The 22273-nt window shown below is 40.5% G+C and overlaps 1 protein-coding gene across 1 annotated transcript in view; it reads right to left on the reverse strand.

Annotated features, from left to right (window-relative positions):
* CUNH8orf34 (chromosome unknown C8orf34 homolog) overlaps positions 1 to 22273 on the reverse strand; it is a 254464-nt gene that overhangs the window by 95059 nt on the left and 137132 nt on the right. The window contains 1 exon segment of the mRNA XM_016152981.2: positions 17542 to 17677. Coding sequence (XP_016008467.2) covers positions 17542 to 17677 — 136 coding nt within the window.

The raw sequence follows: 22273 nt of genomic DNA on the forward strand, positions 1-22273 counted from the left end.
TGCATCATACAGAGTATCTGTTTTGCATTAACATCCTCTGTGTTGTGTCTATTTACAACTTCTGGCCCACCCCACCCCGGCAACCACATCCATCACGGGAAAAACCAAGCACCAAAGAAGAGCAAGACAGGAATGCACGTGACCTGTTAGAACAGCCAGAAGGCCCATGTGATTGCTGGTCAGGAGCAAGGAAAGAATGGTTCAAACGAGGAAGGCAGGAAGCTCCGGCACTCTACGGACACCTCGAGCGTTCAGTGTTTCTGGCAATGTAGGAAGGAGGCCTTGGGCGTAACAGGTGTCACCCGGCTTATGCGACAGCAGAGGAAGGCCGCAGCTGCAGGTGAGGGTGTTTGAGGGGAAGGAATATGGTACTCTTTTCTGCCTTCTGCAAAAGCTGGAGAATCAAGTGATTATCTCATGAATTCCTTCTAGGAAGGTGATAAATTGGATGACTGGATCTAAAGGACCATCCTCCCTCTGCCCCATAATAGATACTTTTCTAAAATATCCAGATAATTGGGCACACTTACCTGTATAGATACAATTTAAAGTTGCCTTCCTAATTTCCATCTATATTTTACATCAAAATTGACCTACTAAGACATACCATAAGTATCTCTATATTAACTCTCTTGAAGGAGTGACTAGTCTTGATACTATGTGAATTTCATCTCTGCAGTAGATTTTTCTCCTAAGCTTTTGACATCACTAATTTGAACCCACATTTTCCTGCCTGAATCTAAGGCAGTAGAGAAGTAACTATGGCCTGTTCTTTGAGTATCATTTTATAGGATGATGTTTTTATAAATCTAAGTTCCATGTATTTGCTGCATTGTAAAAACATATGGGATCTTCTAAAATCTGCATCAGAAAGTTTCTAATGCTAACATTGCATGACTTAAAATGTGAACTGCACCCCATCATGTAATACTTATATGGTTAACGGGCATGGTGAATTGTATTGAAATATGAATCTTCCATGGCAGCAGCTACTGTGACACCACCATGTCCTCTCAAGGATGCAGCTGGACATGTCATGCTGTGAATTCCCCAGTACTTTCTCTAAGGATGGACCAGGGCATATATCAAGCTTTGGGAAGAAGGGGCATTTGATTCGTTTTGTTACAAATGAATGGCTGATTATCAATAAACAGTAATGCAAAACTTATTTCAGTTGGACAAAAACAAAACAAAACAAAAGTCTAAAAACTCTAGAAAACTCACTTTAAAACTGTAAGTGTCTGCTCTGGACGCAAGGCTCCTGGGACCCTGAGTACCCGCACTTTTTACGAAATGGCCCTGCTCCTCTGGTTCAGGACTCTTACAGCAGGGACTGCTCAGTGTTGAGGCACTGCTATCGGGAAGGTACAGAACAAGAACTCTGCCCCGCAAAGTTCATACAAAATACTGATGCTAACGGGTGGACTCCATCAGCTTGCCTCTCTGGGAATCTGTAGATAAGGTTTAGTTAAAGACCTTCCTATAAAAGCAGATGTCTTAGCTCAGGCTGTCATACCAAAATAGCATAGGCGGGCTGGCTCGGCAACACACATTTATTTCTTACAGTTCTGGAGGCTGAGAAGTCCAAGACCAGATTCTTGGTGAGGGTCGCCTTCCTGACTTACAGGCGGCCTCACACGGCCTCTTCACTATGCAGCACAGAGAGGGAGCTCTCTTCTTTCTCCCTCTTCTTGTTAGGGCATTGATTCCATCGTGAAGGCCTCGTCTAAACCTAATTACCTCCCGCAGGCCCCACCTCCAAACAGCATCACACTGGAGAGGAGAGGCTTCAATACATTAATCTGCGGGGACATGAACATTCAGTCTGTAACAGTAAAATAGGGAAGGCAAGGAAAAGACAATAAACAGTTGCCATGAGGCATTACAAGAGTACGCAGACCCCAAAAAGCTGAAAGCGATTATTTGTTGACAGAGAATGCTGAGATTTTCAGGAGCCAGCAGAGGATCCTGGCATCCTGTTGGGTCCCAGCACTGTTGCTGGGCAACTAAAGAAGCTGGTGTACCCTAAATGGTCATGAGTGGTACTCCAGATGTCAGTGAGATGGAATTATTCTGTTATTTCTCCCTAAACATCAACTTTATCTTTAAACCCCATTAGCTAAAGTAAATTCCACTGAACCTTCTGATTCTTATAACATGAAGGTAAATAACTAACTACCACAGCTAAAGAATTTTTTTCTTGACAACGTAATAGTAAAGTAATTATATTTGTGGTTATATTGAAAATACTCTGAGTTATTTCTCTCCTATCCCTATAACTAGTTCCTTCTAGAAAAACCTTGGTTTTAATTCTCTACATATTTATCTGATGACCCTATTCACCTATTTTTTGGAATGCCTGTGTGTATGAAAGGACGTATTTATTCAATGAAGTAACTTCAAATCAAGATGACAGAATAAATTCATATAAAAATCTGCTGCCTGCATGCGTGTGTGCATGTGTGCGCACACACACACACACACACACACACAGATAAGAAATAGAATACATTTTAAAATGTATTTTAAAAGATAGAACCATGCTCGATACAAGATAAAACATTATCACGGACTAAAATGAAAACAAAATAGACTGGCTAAAAGGAGGCTAAAACTACCTTAGCTTATTGCGCTCCCAGCACCAGAAAGAGGCAGAAGGCCGAAAAGTGATGCAAAATACCCTAATCTTGAAACCAAGCTCACTGTGTGAGATGAGGCTGAACGGGATGCCCCATTGGTGAACTAAGGCTGGAAATGAACAAAATCACCACAGGTCCGTGACCTAGGAATGGCTCAAAGAAGCAGAAACGGCCATCGATAAGAAACCCAACCAAGCCATCTGCTGGTTAGGAGCCCTGAGACTCCAATCCAATACCTAGTATTATACCAGACAAGTATTATACGAGGCCCTTCAGAGAGGAACGGGTGAGGGAAACAGAAAAGCCAGCAGACAGACAAGGATAAGGAGAGGAGAGAGGGAGGTAAGGATTCTCCTTCCAGATGAGTCTACAAAACTTTAAAGTATGTGACATAATATATATCACGAAAGATCACCAACCAACTGAAAATAAAATATTGAGTATCAGTCTAAAAAACAAAAACAAACATATTTAATAATCTCAAAGAAGGAAAAAATGATATTTTAAAACATATATTAAAGGGGAAGGTGATTTAAGAACATAAAAATATTTCATCTAAATTGGGCATAAAGAGATAATTTGGTTACTTGAAAGTAAGATCAGAAATTAAAAGACAACTAAACTAAGAAAAAAGAGAAAACTGAAAAATGTCAAAGAGACATAAGATGACATGGAAAACAGACTGAGGAGCTGTAACATTGATCCAAGGTGGGTTCCTGAAGGAGAGAAAAGAAAGAATAGAGGACACTAAGTATTCAAAAGGAGCGACAGAGTGCCTCACTACAGTAAGGGGTGTCTGTTCTCGTAACAAAGGAGTGACACCATGACCTAAGGTTAACTGGAGATCTCATCACCCCTGTGCGGTGTCTGACCTCTGGTAGCACATTGCGTAGAGAGAGGCTAGCAGCATCTTTTTAAAGATTATCATTTGAACTCTGGGAGAGAAAGGGCCTAAGCCCTAAAAACATCATAAACATGGAACAGCCAGGTGCCAGGGCCATCTGTCCCACCACATGGAACAGCCCAACAGAAAGTAGAATCTGGAAGTAAAAATAGAGATTGATAGAGAGTGGGGAGTGGAAGGGAAGAGAAAGTCGAGTCTGGAGACAGAGATGGAGACGCAAACGGAGAGAGAGAGAGAGAGACAGAGAAAGAGGAAGAAGGAGCGATTCCAGTTAACATTCCTCCAACACTTCATTCATCCAAGTATTTAATGATTACCTCATGTAGGTCAGGAATGATTTAAGGTACAGAGGATATGTAAGTAAACCAAGACAGACTTGTCCCTGATCTCACAGTTATTTTAATGAGAGCGAAGGGATGGTAAACAATTTTTAAAAGGAACTCGAGTCCAGCAGATTACGATAGATCTTGAGTCAAGTGTGCTGGGAGAGGTGAAGGTTTATGAGACATGAGAAGGTTTCCGATAAATGCAGTTGATTAGTCAATAATCGCAAAGCCTGTTCTGGAAAGACATGACAAAGCCCTTTAATTTCTTTCAGACCATTGCTAAAAGGGAACACAACCTCTCTATTGACTGTCAGTTCTGTTGCTGAGGGCGAGAGTCTGACCACATATGTCCAAAAGGCTTCACAGATTCAACACGTACAAACGCTGCTGATGCTGCATCATCCTCACAAGCCCTCTGCCTCGCCAGACGGAACTCCACAGTTGCAAATATCTTGAAATCATCTGTGATTCATCTCTTTATCTCAAATATAACACTTTAGTCTGTGGACACATCTTGTCAGCTCCCTCTTCAAAAGACTTCTAAATCTGACAATTTCTCACCATCTCTACTGCCATCACCCTGGTTTGAGACTAGGACATTTAGACATACATCCTGTTGTTTTCTCAATATCTTCACACCAGAAGCTGGGCGAGTACCTCACCTCGGTTCTTCCTGCCTGCAGATCTTCATGAAACGACATACACCAGATTGCAAGGTACCGAGTCCATGGTCTTTTTTTCTATATCAAATGTGGCATAACCCAGTAAAATCTGAGCAGTGCAGACCCTGAGAACGGCAGGGGCAGCCTACAGGACACGGACACGTCCTGACTTTCATGTTTTCTCCCTCATTTCCTCTCACTTCCAGAGAATGCTAGGCTATGATTCACACTGAGCAGTGTTCAGATCAGAAGAACTTTGCTGTTCAGGCGTGAATCATAAACTGAGCCTATGTGCGTTTTTGACGAATGCCTGTGTTATTTCTATTACCAAAGACAAACAAGAAAAAAAGAGAAAAAAGAAAAGAAGAAAAAAGAGAAACTCAAGAAGACAAAACAAAAACAGGGATCAACTATTTTTGTCCCTCAGCTACGTCAGGCTTCAGGTGCTTTTCTCAGTTCTAGAGTCACGTGAGTATTCCGCCCCTCCTCTTTATCTGTCCTTAATTGATTTGATTTCCTTGGTTTAATTCAGTACCAAGATGTCCTGGAATATCTAACTTGCATCTCAGAAGATGGAATCACAATATCTGTAGGAAGAGAAGGCTTTAAAAAGAAAGAAAAAACTCTTTAGTCATCTCCCTGACCAGTTCCCAGAAGTCACAGACACGCATTCAGGACTTCAAACGGGAAGCAAGAGAAAACTTTGAGACCTCTTTTCAGAAAATTCTGAAATACTGTTTAGAGTAAAAAACCATCCTCATATTGGCTATCAATAAATCAATGAACAAGTGTTGGCAGGGGATGTGGGGAAAAGGGAACCCTCATAGATTGTTGGTAGGATTGCAAATTGGTACAGCCGCTATGGAAAACAGCCTAGAGGCTTCTCGAAAAATTAAAAATAAATATACCTTTGAACCCAGCAACTGCACATCTGGGTATTTATCCAAAGAAAACCAAAATGATAATTTGTAAAGACCTATGCACCCAAATATTCATGACAGCACAATTCACAATAGCCAAGATATGGAAGCAACCTAAAAGCCCATAAACGAATGAGTGAATAAAGAAGTTATGGTTCATATATACAACGGAATATTACTCGGCCATTAAAAATGAAATCTTACCATTTGCAACAACACAGAAGGACCTAGAGGTTATTATGCTGCGTGAAATGTAAGACAGAGAAAGATAAATACCATACGATTTCAAGTATATGCAGAATCTAAGAACAAAAAGAACAAAGTAATCAAAAACAGACTTACACATATAGAGGACAATTTGGTGGTGGACAGAGGGGAGGGGAAACTGGGTAGCTGGGAGAATGGGGTGAAGGGTTAAAGTACAAATCAGTAGTTGATAGATGGTCACGGGGATGGGGAGCACGGCATGGGCCATGCAGTCAGCATTAATGTAATGGCTAGCTGGAGAGCCAGAGGAGAGAAGGAGCGATTAGGGGGATTGTTTTATAAACTATATAAATGTCTAACCAATGTACTGTATACTTTAAAAACCACCTTCATATGTTAGAGGAACTAATACCTATATTACAAATTAATTATAAGGCTGTTTTATTTTTTAAAAACTATAGAGATCTCAGGGTTTCAAGGATTATCTATCTGGAAAGGTGCCTTCGAATAAACAATTAAAATACATATGGTTAATAAAAATGAAATTTGATGAGTATGAATTTAAATAGTGTGTCTGAATACAGTATATTGATTTAGGGGGAGTCATGCACAGGGTAAATATCTCTGTTCACCAATAAAAATGATGAGAATTAATTCTTCCACATGTTTTTGGTAATTAAATTCAAAATATAATAATTGATGACAATCTTTTATAATACAGGTCTATTAATGAGAATGAATTTGGGGGAAGAGGATGTCGTTTCTCAAAATTAGGTTTCCTTTTTGCCAAAACTGACAGCAAACTTTCATCTGTCGATATGACTCACACTGAGATCTTACATCTTTTCACACAGATAGATACTATCAGATGGTAATATTAATTCACAAGCATCTAAAGCAGTTTGACATAATGAGACAAACTATATTAGTCATCAAAATAAGTTTACCCAGTATAAGGTTTTCATGTAAGTATTGTCTTGCCTTATAATTTCACATTGAATTCATTAGGAAATATTACGAAGTCTGAAGCAAAAGCTCATTTCCAACGCCATTCAGTATTCAATAATAGTGGTTTAAAGCGATTCTTCTCTTCAGAAAAATTTCAGTCTCAGCCCTTAGCTCAAAAAATTGCAAGAAAACGTTATCACTGATAAGCCATCAAACTGCAGTGTGGGAGGGCAAGTCAGAACATTCAGGATCTATTTCTCACAAAAATTCATGGAATTGATGACGGCTAAGTCCACAACGAGCGAGTGAAATTCATCACTGACACTAGTGGTTCGATAACATGATAGAATCAACTATTTCCCACAGTGTACGTGTCGTCCCGAGCAGACTATTCACAGAGGCTGACCCTTCAGTCAAACCTGGCACGGACCCCAGGAACAAACCACCGAACAGCAACAGTGACATCTGTAAACCCAGCAAGATCAGGAAAGTCATTTGATACTTAATTGCCTCTCGGTGTTTGCCGCAATGTCTTCACCATTTTGAGGAACTGCTCTTGCTAAGAGGTTGACAAGGCAGACAGTCAAACGAATTCACTTTTTTCCCCAGATACTTCTTCAGACAGAATGCGATGAGGTTTTAAGTCACTAGAATCCTGTCCATCTCCTCCTCCCCCTCTGCTCTCAACACTGCTGTCAACTTCAACACACTTCCAACGCCAGGATGCTGACTGAGCGTGTTAGGAGGTAGGTCCACGAGAGTGGCTACTCCTGTGAACTCGTCTTGGGCGACATTCAGAGAAGGGGCTCTTCGTGGAGCGCGCCCAACGTGGATTTCTCTAAGTTGCTCTCACAGCTGTCCGGCCACCCTCACCAAGAGTCGCGGTCGCTGCAGCTTTACCGAAACCGTCAGTCGGGGCAGATGCGCGTGGATGGTGGGGCAGCTGTGTTTAGCGTCTAGCACAGGTATAATGCTGCGGGTGCTCAGCTGGACCCACAGCACCGGGAATCCGAGGAAGCTGTGGGGTCACCAGACGCAGGCCCCTTCGACATAGTCCTCTCTGAGCTGAAGTTTCAAACCAATAAATCTGTTTCCCCCATAGCAATTTTAAGCTCCAAAAGAAGAACGTGACTTCAGGTTAAAGTCACAGGCAAAGGGATTAAAAAGAGGTTTGGGTCTAAAGCTAGGTACCTAATCTGCCAAGGCCCAGATTCTAGAAGACAGGAGTAAGGTGAATATCTCCCTCCCTCCCATCAGGCAAACCCTGAGTTTTAAATCTTGTTGTGGAGTTCCTCCCCTCCTCCCTGTCCCAGCCCCCCGCCCCAACACACATAGTCAAAATCAAAGAATTTGTATTAGATGCCTTTTGATTTGCAATAGGAAAAATTATTTTATAATGTGACTGAGTAATTTATTGGTTTACTTTAAGAAAACTGTTTTATTTTGTAGTAATTGGTACAGGTATTGCTGAATGTAATTCTGGGAATATGGAGAACGTCATTTGATTCCATGTAAAAGTTTAGATTTCTGCACTATAACAGCGTAAAGTTAAAGCTTTATGTAAACATGATGTAAAACAAGAGATTTCACTAAAATGTAATTGAAATGTGTAATGAATGCAAAAACCACTGTATTTTATAAGTGCGTTTAGAAAATCCAAATAATCTAGAAATCCAATATTTAGAAAATTTTTCATGAAAATTTTGAGGTATGGTCCTCGGGTATCATAGCTGACACATTTTCCAATTATCTTTTTAAAATTTAAGTGTATTCTAGTTTATATATTACACTTATATAACATAGTATCTTGCATAACATTTTTAATTTGCATCGAAATGCTTAAAGTTATATAGTTACAAAGTATATTGTGGTTTTCAACCCATAAGTCAGTCAAAAGAATTTTAGGCAAAACCTCAAGTGCTTTAATAGTTACCTGTATTGTTCTTTGCTACTCAAACAAAAACGTAGAAATCATATAAAACTCAAAATATTTCCTCCTATTCGTGTGAAAAATAGGATACTCTGATGTACACTGGGAGAAAAAAATGGAGAGAATCATTTACATTTTTATATTATATGTATAAATCAATGTATGATTTTAATAGAAGATGTATTTGTGGATCAAAAAATAAAATTATAAATTTTGTAGAACACATCAGGATTTAATATAGTTAAAAACACTTAATGAATAAAGTAATATACAGTAATTTGTATTAGATGCCTTAGATACAGTAATTTCGAATTACTAGAAATTTAATAATACGAAACAACTGTTTCATTCAGGCAAAATCATATATATGAATCTTATATGTATAGATATGTATTAAAACACTGTGGATGAACCAGATGGTGGTGAAATGAAACTGTTACATAATTTCCAAGTGTTTTTCCACATCTCTATTTAAAGTTGGACCCTCCTGCCTTGTAGTAGTTGACCATCTGCACCAAGAGAAAATTAGTACCTAAAAGTTGAAGCTGTTTAGGATATTAGAATGTTCAGCAATGGTCTCAAATTAAAGGTGAACTTAAATAATAGAACCAACTATTCTCCAAAGATTCATTATTACAGTGTTACACAGAGTAAGGCATAATAAGAGATTCTGTAGACTCTAAAAAAAAGTAACTTCACTCCAAATCTTTGGCGTAGTCAATGTAATCTAAAAAGCGAAAGGAATTACATAGAATTTCTAAAATTAATTCGGTGGTTTTACTGTTTGCAACATTTCGTACAGGCTATCCCAAAAGTCTTATAGCAGTTTTAAGCTATAATAATTTAAAACTACAAGAAGAATTTTGGGACACCCTCAATTTCATCTGTGAGCTGTTGTCTTCAGTTGTCAGTACCGGAAATAAATAATTGTATATGTTGTTAGAAGTAAAGATTTTCAGTATAAAAGAAACAAAGCTTCAATTACAGAACAGAGACTTTAAACAGGAATGCTATACTATTATAACTGGTTTGGAAGTATCAATGTGAATTCATGTCTCACGGACATATTTATTTAATAAAGTACATTTCTGCCCCCATCTTCTTCAGTATAATGGCAAAAATGTTGTTGGTTTATTAACTAAAGTTATGTAATATTTTAAATTCTTTGCTGTCATTTCAACAATCTCCAGAGCGTCTCCACCGGGAATAGATGCCGTATCATGAATTCACTTTCTCTGCTCACATTGAGAAGCGACTGCTCGTTCGCTGAAGTTTTATCGCGAGGTGGCCGCTATTCGGTCATGACTCCGGGCTCCACTTCTAATCCTCGGTCTCCTGCTCTTTCCAGCACATCTGCAGTTACTTCCTCCACTGAGGTCTTAACTCCCTCCAAGTTCTCCATACGGTTGGAATCGACTTCTTCCAAATTCCTGTTAATGTTGCTATTTTGACCTCTTCCCATGAATCATGAATGTTCTTAATGGCATCTAGAATGGTACCCAGTGTGTTGATCTAGAATGAACACTTTGCAGAATTTATTTAGCCCAGATGCATCAGAGGTATCACTGTCTCCGGTGGCTATACCCTTGCAAAATGTATTTCTTAAATAAGACTTAAAAGTTGAAATTACATCTGATCTCAGAAGCTAAGCAGGGTCGGGCCTGATTGATACTTGGATGGAAGACTACCTAGGAAGACGAGGTGCTGTAGGCATGAAAAATAAAAAATAAGGGATTGTAAGGGATTGCAAGGTCCTTGCAATCTATGAGGTCAACCAGGGGTTGCCTCACCCCCCTTCCCTCCACCCCCCTCAAAAAAAAAGTTGAAATTACTCCTTGACCCCTGGGCTGCAGATGGATGCTGCATTAGCAGGCAGGAGACCGGCATGCACTGCATTGTCCGGCTCCATCAGAGCTCTTGGGTGACCAGGTGCACTGTCAACGAGCAGTGATATTTTGAAAGAAATCTTCTTTATCTTAGCGGTAAGTCCCAACAGTGGGCTCAAAAGATTCCGTAAACCATGTTGTAAACAGATGTGCTGCCGTCCAAGCTTTGCTGTCACGTGCCATGTAAAGATGAGGAGACATTCTCAGAAACGCATTGTTGGGCAATTTCTTTGTAGCATAAACATGTATGTTTAGACTGGTACGTGCAGAGAGAGAGGGATGATGAGGAAAAGTCTCTATAGTCAAAATACCTTTATGTTTTTAGTTTAAAAATCAACCAAATTACCTTTAATATTTTACTCCCTAAACCTTTGTGACATTTTCACAGACCTTCCATTTAATACTTTATTTTTTCCTCTGAGCACAAAATATGACTTCCTTGGATTTCAAATGTGTACTTAATTTTTTTTGAAAGTATATGATTATTTATCTTAAACAGACTTTTTTTTTTTTTTTTTTTTGGAGTAGACTCTGCTCGATACTGAGCTAGCCATTCCACTCTGCTGTAACCCCCTGGGCAGAAATGGTCACCTCCATGTTACAAATGGTAAACTGAGGTTTAGAGAGGTTAAGTGATTTCCCCAAATTGTTCATCGGCCAAACTGAGATTCCAACCCTGGTCTCCCTCGCTCTAAACCCAGCTGTTTAAGCAGCATTTTAGATAGTGTGTGTGTGTGTGCATGTGCATTCCACGTTCTTCCTCCTCTATTAATCGCGAAATAATTACTGAAAAGTGAAGATGGGGAGGATCTTGCGTTGACTTATAAATTTAAAAAATTATGAAATTAAGATGTTATAAACTGAGATGAAGTGGTACCCAGCTTCTGACTGGTGTCTGTTGCTCTCACTTCTTCTTTCATGCAGATCTTGAATGAACAATGAAAGCCATATGTCAATACTTCCAAGGGTGTGAACTTCCCTCGCAGTGACAGCCCCATAAAATGACCATCAATCATACCTGGCATAACCTAGCCATCTTACTAGGTTTAATTTTTTCCATAGCACTCCACCATCTGACATTTGAGGTCACATTTATCTGTTTCCATGTCTTTTTCCAGCTAGATCTTAAGTCCCTAGGGGTCAAAAATATTAATTTTTATTTTCAGAGCTTGTCACAGTACTTGACAGAGTGTGAGCTTATGCATTTCGGTTCAAATTAAATATTTTTGTCCACTCACTTAAAACACGGCAGTTGGTGGTGCACGGTATTCGTAACTCAAATGGGACCTTTTAATCCTCGAGGAGTAGGAAGTCCATTTTATGAAAAACTTTTAGCTTTAAACAAGTAATAGCGTCCTTTTTTGTCCTTATCCATTTTTGTTCATGTCGGTTTTGCTGCCTTGCCTTCCAATGGGAACTCGCTGAATATAAACCTTACAAATGTAGTTGAGGATAAAACGGAAAAAAAAAATGCGCAGGGAAGTGAAGCAGAATATAATGTATAATTAATTATGTGGGTTTACTCAAGTCGACCAGTAAATCCTCAGACAGACAGTATGAAATTAATTCACATTTATGAGGTTTGACATTTACCTTTTCTTTAGCATTCCATCACCAATGATGGCCTGCTTCAATTTCATCATGTCGACATACAACCACACTCACTATTTTCATGTCACGATGTCTGGGAGGAATGATGACCAGTTTATGGTACAATGAAGTGAGGCAAATGGGCGAACAATCAGCAGGCGGCGTGGAGACGGATCCCTCCTGCACACCCACGCTGCAGTTCCCGACAGTCTCGCCGCACGTTCTCCGTAATCCAATCGCTTTTCAAATGGCTTTCGGTTCCTCTTTTTGAGCACTATTGATGTTAAGCATGAATGAATGCGAACACTTGCACCGTGGAAAACAAACAGCATCTTGCCACCCAGAATGCCCTGGCAGGAATTCACAAAAACGAGCTTTAACTCCTCAGAATGGCAGTGGGTGGTCTTTCCGGAAAAAAGGCTTATAAATTTCACTGAAATGGTAATTCGATGCCTTGGTATCAGCATTTGTCTGCTTGTTATTTGTATTTTAACTGTTATCTTAAAACAAAAAAATTAGGGTATTTAATAGAGAAATTTAATTCAAAACCCACAATTTTGCAAACCGATGTGTTTTTAAAACTATGAGTTTTACTGACAATTCCTGATAATTTGTGACATGGCCCTATCAACACTTGACTTTTTAGTCACGGTGACTTAGTGTTACTCCTTGGCAAGAAATTGAGCGTGTTTTGTCCATCACATTCAAGAATTTGTAGCTGTATTAGTAGAATCTGCTACAAGTCAAGACACTCAATGAATATATTAAAAACCTACCTTGTAATACATAAAATCACATATTAAAAATCTGCCTTGTAATAAACAAAATCACTAATTATAAGGACATTGCTATATCCTACTCAGAAAATAATTAATTTACTAAAAATTGTAGTTTCATACTGGCTTCTTTTATAATGTAATGGGGAAAAAATGAGCTATTTTGGGCTAAAATCTTAACATATCTTGGTGGTCAGATATCCATCAGCCATTCATTTTTCCACCTGCCAGATGATGTCATATCTTTGTTTAAATCACACAAATCGCAGCCATGTCCACACTGACTAAGGTCACCAAGGGGTAAGGGGGTATCGCTGCCCTAGGTAATTTTCCAGCTTCAAAACTCAAGCTTTCTCCTTCTGTATTTTCTAACCATCTATGAAGTATTTATAAGAAATTCTCTGATCTTATTTCCTGTAACTTGCTAATTAATAAACTTTTTGACATCCTTGGTATTTTAGCAACTTTGTTCCACATAAAACTTTACAGGGTAATTTAACGTGGGCTGAATTCCTCTCGTCCTGATGTACTGTAAAGTCAAGTCCCTCCGTGGTCACGCGTATCTTCCATCCCCCAGCGATTCCCAGTGAAGCGCACCAGTCTCGTTACAGATTACGTCTTTGACTGGTTGTAAGTGAGAAGGGCTCAGCGGTCCTCAGCTGTGTGCCCTCAGCTTGACCAAGCGTAAAATGTTCTGGACAGATCAAATGCACGCTCACTTCTAGCTACTGTGACCCCATAAGTGGCTCGTGAGTGGTACAATATTTGAAAAAGAAAACGAGGAAAATGACAATCTGACGTGCAGGCTCCATCTCTTTACACTAACTCGATCTTCGATGGGTTATTCGCAGAAGCTCTGAAGGTCACTGACTCTATACTGAGGTTGTGGATAGTATCGTGGGGCTACAGTTTTACTTCCAGATCCAAGACATCCATTAAGCGCCCTTACTACACTTCACCTCTCCAGCTCCAGGTAAAAAATGATTCCTAGACCTTAAAACGCTAAGAAACAACAGACAGAGATGTCGTCCCCTTACATTGCTTTATCGAACACAGAAATCCTGGGAAGAGGACCATCGTCTTCTCCCCAGTCAGAAGCCTACGGCAAGAGAAGATTCCTGAACGTCAGGAAAATGAGGCTCTTTTTCCCTCCATAACTGAGGGCTTTCCCGTGGGCAACCAAAACGATGGTGGGTGAGGGAACTCGAAGCATTTTAAAGTTCCTGAGTGCTGACGTAGTAATCAGCCCGGGGACGAGGAGGACAGCAGAGCAAACCCGTCCGCTGAGAGCCTCGCACGGCGAGCACGCGCTGCCTCTGCCCACACGACCCCGCCCAGCCTCCTCACTGTCCCTGGAGGTCCCCAGGGTCACGGAAACTCCACTTCACAGAGGACGGACCAGATTTTCTAAATATTTGCATAAATTTCCCAAGACCACGCAGTAGGTAATTTAGGGTGTGTGGACATCAGGGCCCTCTGCCAGATTCAAAAGACTTGTCTTTCTGCTCTACCTGTGCCGTAAAGCCTTGAAGAGGCTTGGTAAGGACGTGGTTTAACTTAACGTTGATTATCCTAAACTTTCTTATCCACAAGCAACACACTTTCTCCAGTCCGGTAAGATCTGGAATTAAATCCTGATCCCAGGTCCAAAACCCAGTGTCTGGCTTCCTCTATGAAGCCTGCATTCTCTCTCATGTGTCTCTTCCGGGCTGGGTATCAGTGCCACCAAGAGCACAATGACAATGGGTGCTGTTCTGTAAATGGAGCATCTGTTTTCTCCGTGTGGGTCTAGTTCTCAGAGCAGGATTTCTGGTGGACTCGCTGAGGTCTGAGAGACTGCCTGGTCATTCTAAGACGACAGCCCACCTACCACAAATCCCTACCCATCACCTGGTACCCTGAGACAGCGGGACCTGCCTCTTTTGGGTTCTGGATCCTTCTCCCAATGGCCTGGCTGGGCTCCTCCAGTCAGGATTCACTGCTTATCTTCGGAGTGCCAATGTTTCTGTACATCAGAGGTTACAAAGGCCTACAGACTGCAGACAGGTGGTATGAATGAGTGAAGCTGGTCAGACAGTCTGAGGGGAGCTGCTGGGTCTAAGGGTCTCGATGGGAAAGCTACTGGCGTGGACCCATTTGGGAATGTGGGGCCATTTTTATCACCTGTATAGATTTTCAAGAGATGACAAAAATCTCAATTTTTATGTAAAGTTGGTACTAATCCAGTGGTATTTTTAAATGTTATGTGGACATACAAACCTGGACACTACCCATAGTCTTTCAGTTTAGGACTTCTGCCTCAGATAACTGCTCAGCCCTGGCCTAAAAAGTATAATAAAACCAAGAGAGTACAAGCCAGCAACATAAGTTGATGTTTGAGAATTAATTATGGGCAATTCTGATGACAACATCAATGCATTACAAAGTAGCCCATTCTATTACTGGGAGACAATTCTCTCTGAGTTTCTCTCATTTCCACATACTTTGTGAGCAGAGACGCTGACAGCCTTTGTTTCAGACCTTCTGTTCTGACGTGTTTATAAACAGCCTTGGAAGACAGGCACAGAGTCTCTCTCTAGCACAACGCTAACCTCCCATTGCAAAAATAGCCGGGGTTCCTAAACTCAGGATCCCTCTCACATGCTTCAGTCTGCTTTCCTGTTCGCCTCGTTTTGAGACTTGCACCTCAGGAATCCAGTGCAAATGCTGAACCCTCGGTTATTGTCATGAAGACTGAGAGTCTGGTCTCTGACCTAGGAGTTTCGAGTCTTCTGCCATAGAACAGGGGCAGGCTCACAGGCTGCAAACAGGGTAAAATCTCAGGTTCTTTATCCTTCTTAACAACCGATACTAGTTTTCCTTCCGCTTCAAACTCTGGCTGTAGCAGCTTCTCTAATACCATCAGCTTACTGTCCACTACACTCGCTACCGCATTTCCCTAAATCCTCATGTCTCTAGCTTCCTTTTTAAAGCTCATGCCCCTATTCTCCATCAAAACATCGGTGAACGCTCATCATTTCGAACACCTAAACTCCTTTCTATTTCAGTGTTTCCATCTATTTTAGGCCTCCGTCTTCATCTTCAGACAGTAGCTTCGTGTTCAGCAACAAACAAAATGACGAAGCAGACCCTTGAGCTACACTGCCTGGATTTGAAACTGTATCTTGCCACCTACTGGCCATGCTCCTTTAGACAAGTTATTTAACCAACTCATGCCTCAGTTTCCTTATCTGAAAAATAAGGATAATAACAGCAATTAATGCCCAGCATTATTTGAGAATTAAATGAGTTTATATATTTATAAATGTGCTTAAAATAGTATCTGGTACTTAGTGAGAATGCAGTAAATGTAACCAGTTATTTAACTGAATATTTCTTCAATAAATCGAGTTAAGGGCTCACCTTAAAAGCAGATTGTTTGCTATTTACAGTCTAACTCAGTCACTGTGAAAGTGAATGGTAATTTAGGGCTGCATATGTATTTGGTCCTTGCATTATTCAAATCCTCAGTAGTTTAGTAAAACATATCATTTCCATAAGCTTTTTGAAAAATCTATACCTCATATCCCAACCTTCTCCAAATGAATATGAAGGATCAAGCACAGCCCCCTCCAGTCAAACCGCAAACATACAAATTATTTGTACAAAATACACAAAGTTTTTATTTAAATGCCAAACAACTTTTCCATAGACGGCCTGTATACTCAGGATGCCTATCGTCATCACAGAAACATTACCAGTTTCCTTCACAGCCCTAACCAAAGAGCCAGTTCGCCTAAATATTACTTGTCTAAGCCATGTTTCTACTGGTGTTTTCGCTGTGCTATGACATTTCTCTTAATGGTCTCAAACAACACCCCTTGATTTTCTGAGAGGTGTGTCCTTTCTATATTTCTAAACCTGTAACAGTTAAAATAAAAATTCTAAAGGGGTAAAAGAGGAAAGGCTACAGAAATCAGATCTGGTTTTCCTACACTTTCCCCCTCCCTAATTGCAGGGGGCTAATCCCCTCTCTAACAGCACAAAGGAATAGCTAGACGTAAAGAAAGGGAGATGAAACCAGCCAGCCAGGGTATTGTTCTTGCTAATCTGTGCTATTTACATAAGGGTGAGAAGGCTTGTTTCCTCATTTAAACAGGCTTAAAAGCCTCTTTGCAAATGAGATTTAGTTCCTACAGAAGAATGAATTCCAGCTCTTTGGTGAGTTTCTGCTAGACCAGCACTGGGATCTGGCTTGGCAGTAACTTAAGCTACTTCTTTGGCCACATACAGTACATGCAAAGATTGCTTCCAGCTGCCAAAACTGAAAAGCGTCAAGCTGATTAAATTCTTTCCAGGAGGCGAACAGGATAAGGAGCAGGTTAAGAGGCCAATAATATCAGCTCTGAAACTGTACCTGGGCAAACTCGTGCTTTATGCAGGTGCTTTCAAAGTGGCTTTGAACTTTTGGAGCCCCTTGAATCTTCCTTTGAAAGGGAACAGAAAGGCAGATAGCAAATGAAATTCGGAAACAAAAAGACTTAAAATAGTCTCGGGTTTGTGAAGTGGAGACGCTCTGAACTCTTTGACTCCCGCTGTCCGAGTGGCGCTGGGCACCAGGATAACGCCTCTGACCCCTCGCCAGTGTCAGCACAAAAGAAAAGGAGAAGGAAAAGCTTCTCCTAACACAGAGGAGCACACGCTTTGCATCGAACTCTTAGCTTTTAAACATCAAAATCACGTTTACATATACTGTACCTATGATCTGTTTTACCTGGCACACCTTGAACAGATGTTCAGTGTGACCTTGGCCTGAGGTTCAGCAGGGTGAACAGCACGACCTTGGTTAAATTTGCTCCCAGAAGGTACCAGGGTAGTTACTCCCTCCATTCTTAAATCATCAAGATCCTCTGTAACAACACAATTATAGAGAGAACATTTAATTCTAATAGTCTCACAAAGAAAAATCCACGTTTTCAGGTGTTTGCCAGTAGTTTGTTAAGCACAACATTATTTCTGCTTTGCAAAAATCTTGCCTCATACATTATTCTTTAAATCACTTCTAAATGTAGCTGGAGACAAATTACATACGATTTACAGGAAGCCAAACGACCTCAGCAGCGACTGGTCCCCACCCACATGGTCAGGACTTGCCTGGGTCAGTGACCACCAGCTCCCCTACTTTTCCCTTTGCTTCCAACTCAGAATCAATCAGGAAAAGACAAATATGCTCCCGAACTGATTCCATGACAACTTTTGCTTCTTATTAGCCCATCCAACAATCCCCAACCAGAACACATCTGAAGCCTTCTCTCTCCCCATCCTCAACCTTCCCTTTTCGTCCTCACCCGGGGAGGACAACAGGGCACGGGGATGGCCACGCCCCAGCTCTTCACTGAGGTCCCTTCCTGTTTTCCCCAGGTTCCCAATCAAGACTTAAAAAGATAACAGCACATGATCTCCGGTTTTATTCTTATAAAAGTGATTCCATTTACTTGTTCTCAGCTTTAGCAAAAAAAAGGTACACGAAGTCTCAGAAGATAAACTATAATTTTGCTAACACGTAACCCACCATTGAGGTTATAACCTTTTTTAAGGAGGAAAATCACTCTCTCTTGTGGGTGGGCTGAGAAAAATTAATACTTTTTCTCCCACCTTCTAAGTTCTTCTAGCTGGGCCGATAATCAAATTAACAGAGACAGATTAATGGAAGAAAAACACATTTTAATAATGCCCAAGGAGAAGTCACATAAGCATGAAAATTCCAAAGATAGTGAGGTGACGTTGGGTGTATGTAACATTTTAGGACAAAGGCAAAAGGAGTGGGGAGACTGGGCATTAGATCTCAAAAGTGAGATCGGGAAATTTATAGGTAATTGAGAAAGAGTGGAACATACCTGACAAGAAAACTCTTGCTAAGCAACTCAGAAACAATGGGTCACAGCGGGCATCCAGCTAAGGGGCCTGAAGTCTTCCTGACCAATGCTAGGGTGAAGAATCTCAAGGTGATTAAGCCCACTTGATATGGACGCTAAAGGAAATACTCTAGCTAGTGGATTATTTTGCCAAACAAGAAGTCTTAACCAAGGTTATGCTCCTATCTAAACTCTTAAAGGACAAATCTGTAAAGGAAACTAATATGAAATATCGACATTTAGCCTCATTCTGAAAAGGAAAAATGAAAAAAAATATACATGGTTTAAGTTTCACTCAGATAATCTCCAGTTCTCTCAAGACAGCCTCCTGGTGACACCAGACAGTTGCAAATGGTTATTAGCTAAATTTCTCAGTGAAACTACTCATCATAGTACAGATAAATTGGTTACTCTTAAATCAATATGGCTAAGGAAACTTTAAAAAGACACTGGAGACCATGTTTGAGTCATGTGGCACTTGTCAACAATGTAATTCTAGAAAACCTGCAAAAGTGGAATATGGCCAGGACCCAAAGCTTCGAGGGCCCTCTGAACACCTTCTGAGGAATTTTCCACTGCTTCTACAGTGCAAGAGACCGGGATATGCTTTAGTTACTGTATGTCGGTTTTCAGGAGAGGTTGAAACATCTCTTTGGCAAAAAGCTACTTTCTTTATAGTTGCTGAAAAACTACTGATTTCCTGTTTTCAGTCTTGGGAATATAAACTTTTTAATCAAGTACCCAGACACACATGTCACAAGAAACGTTATAAAAGAACTCTATAGGGCATTACCCCTGACTCAGAAACCACGCTGCTCTCATCTACAAACCTCTGGAAAAGTGGAAAGAATCAATGACATTCTTAAATAAGTTTAACACAACTTTCAGAAACCCTCGAGTTCCCTTGACCAAACGCACTTCCGCATTTCTTTATGCCGGGACAGTTCACTCCCTCAGGACACACTGTTCACTTTCCAATGAACTGGCACCTGGAAGACAGTGTGCTTCAGGGTTTTACCTATGGCACTAGACTCTGTCCTGCTGTGCACTGACATCACAAAATATTGTGAGACTCCTGTACTATATCCAGACCTATCACCAAGAGGTAAAGATCACGCTCAAAATATCTTCTTCAACAGCCTCTTAACAATATTCGACTATGAGATTTTGCCTGTTGGAAGATACATCAGAGAAAAACTGCTCTTGAAGCTCATGAACAGTTTTTCTGAGGGATTCTACCAAGTACTGTTAATGACAAATACAGAAGTAAAACTTGCTGGAGTAAATCCCTGGGTTAACATGTCACAACTAAAGAAGCAATCAGGAATCAACAAAACAAGACGCTTGTTCTAATAGGGAACCTCAAACTGAGGATTCACAGAGTTTCTCTGGAAGCAGCTGATCTTCACGGCAGGCAGATGTCCCAAGGCCTTCAGAACAATCTGCTGACCTCAGAGAGTGGGCAGCTTCGGCCCAAGATGTTAGGTCAAACCCCCTAATTCCTATTTTGTTTTTCATCTCTTTACTTACAGTCATTCCTTCTCAGTTTCTGTAGACTCCTTTTTGTCACCTGCCCATAATGGTACTTTTTTTTCTTTTGTTCCAGTCTTATTAAAATTGCTAGTCACAGCAAAATCATTCTAACACCAACCTCTGCTTATCCAGCTAATGTAAGGCTCCGGTTTCAACATCATGTCACGAATGATGCCTTGTACCTGGATACCTGTGTGTTCCTACCAGATAACGACTGCCTCTGCAGCACGATGGCTCGTCTTGCTTACCTCATACCAATATCTCATACCCTTTAGGAATAGTATTACATTATCCATACACAGACACCCTAATTCTATAAATTGTTAAAGCTGCACGTTATAATGCAGATGCAAGCTCCAAAATGAGGCTTCCCTTGATTATTCAGACACTACCTGGATGAGTTATTGAATCATTGTTCATGTAAACAATGAAAGCAGATTAGTCTCAATTTCTTGGCAAGAGATAGTGATAATCTAGATTTCTTAGCCACTAATCACAATAGTTATCTGTGCCACTGCTACTATATCTTACTTCATTTGATTCCGTGAAACAGGTAAGGTAGAAAAGGCTATATATGACCTTAAGGAAAAAGCGACTTGGCTTTCTAAGGTTGATCCTTGTGACTAGTGAGATCGTCCGTTCTCTTGGCCTTGGTTGGCAATTCATATTCTTGGTTCAGAAGCATCTTTAAAAAACTTTCGATTGTTCTAGTTTTTATCACAGTGGTCATGATGCCAGTTCATTGAATTCTGTCATCTGAAGGCTTCATCTTAGTGCTTTGATACAAGTCTTAAGAGCTTCTGTGCAGCACTTTCTGAGCAGATGACCACCACGATAGATAACATTAAAAAAAACTAGTAAGCTCTTGTGACACAACTGACTATGGAGACAAGTGAAGAATCGAGCAGTGAAGATGTGGATCTCTAGTCCTACCTTTTGGCCAACTTCCTGAAAGGGAGAAAGCAACCAAAAGAGACGACTGAGAGACCAACTACACAGACAGACAATGGATAGATCACAATGACATTAGAACACTGAGTCACGACCTTGGCTAGAATTACCCAGCGAAGCCAAATCACAATTTCTGCAGCAGTTGGCCCAAAACATTCAGGACTTTTTTGTTACGAGCCAGTTTTCCTCCTCTTACCCCTATTTCCAACTCAGGACCAACCAGAGAAAGTCAACTATGCTCCCCAAAACAGCTGCTTCCAGTTAGCCTGCCTCCAGCCGCTCCATGCTAACTACTTCCAATCAGAACTTACTTCGAGCTTCCCTGCTCCCCACTCTCAACCTTTTTTTCTCATTACAAAGCTTTCCCACTCCCCTGCCTGTTTTGGGGTCTCTGGTAAATGCAAGTCATCATGGTGGCTGACTCCCTTGCCATAAGAAGCTCTGTATAAATAGCCTCTGCTTGTTCTCACTTGGATAGTCTTCATTTATTTCCATAATGGCAACCTTCAATAGCTACAGGTTTGTCACACAGAAGAGATATCTGAGTTCCTTCTGTGGTTTCAGAGAAGAAATGGGTCTGAGGAACAGAAAGTGCATTTCTGAGTCAACATTAACAACCTTCTAACATTTACAGCTGTTAAAGGCATATTGAACAGTGCTGTGTGGGAGATGCGAGGACCCCATCCCCAAAGTGTTTAAAGCAGAGGCTGGATAATTACTTATGGTGGATGATTTAGAATTTTGCAAAAGCACTATACTAAATGATCTCTCAGGTTTCATCCAAATCTAAGCCTCTCTCAAACACTCTCATTACAAATCTGTGATGGATTTAGTGTATATCTGATACTGATAAAAGGAGGAAATTGAATGTTTAAAAGCAGATTGTTTAAATGAAACAACAATCTCTTGGAGGCCATATTGCTATGAATTAAAGCTAAAAGTTGCTTCCTTGGCTTTATTTTTGGAGCTGCAAAGCACATCATACTTCTTAATGAGGTGAGTACTGAATTATTCTCCACCTTGACATGAAGAAATTAAGTGGTTCATTGTGCACTAGAGAATATACATATGATGATTACCCCTTACCTTCGAAGGCATGTTCAAATC

The sequence above is a fragment of the Rousettus aegyptiacus genome, unplaced genomic scaffold (genome assembly GCF_014176215.1).
Source record: "Rousettus aegyptiacus isolate mRouAeg1 unplaced genomic scaffold, mRouAeg1.p scaffold_m13_p_15, whole genome shotgun sequence".
NCBI classification, from domain to species: domain Eukaryota; kingdom Metazoa; phylum Chordata; class Mammalia; order Chiroptera; family Pteropodidae; genus Rousettus; species Rousettus aegyptiacus.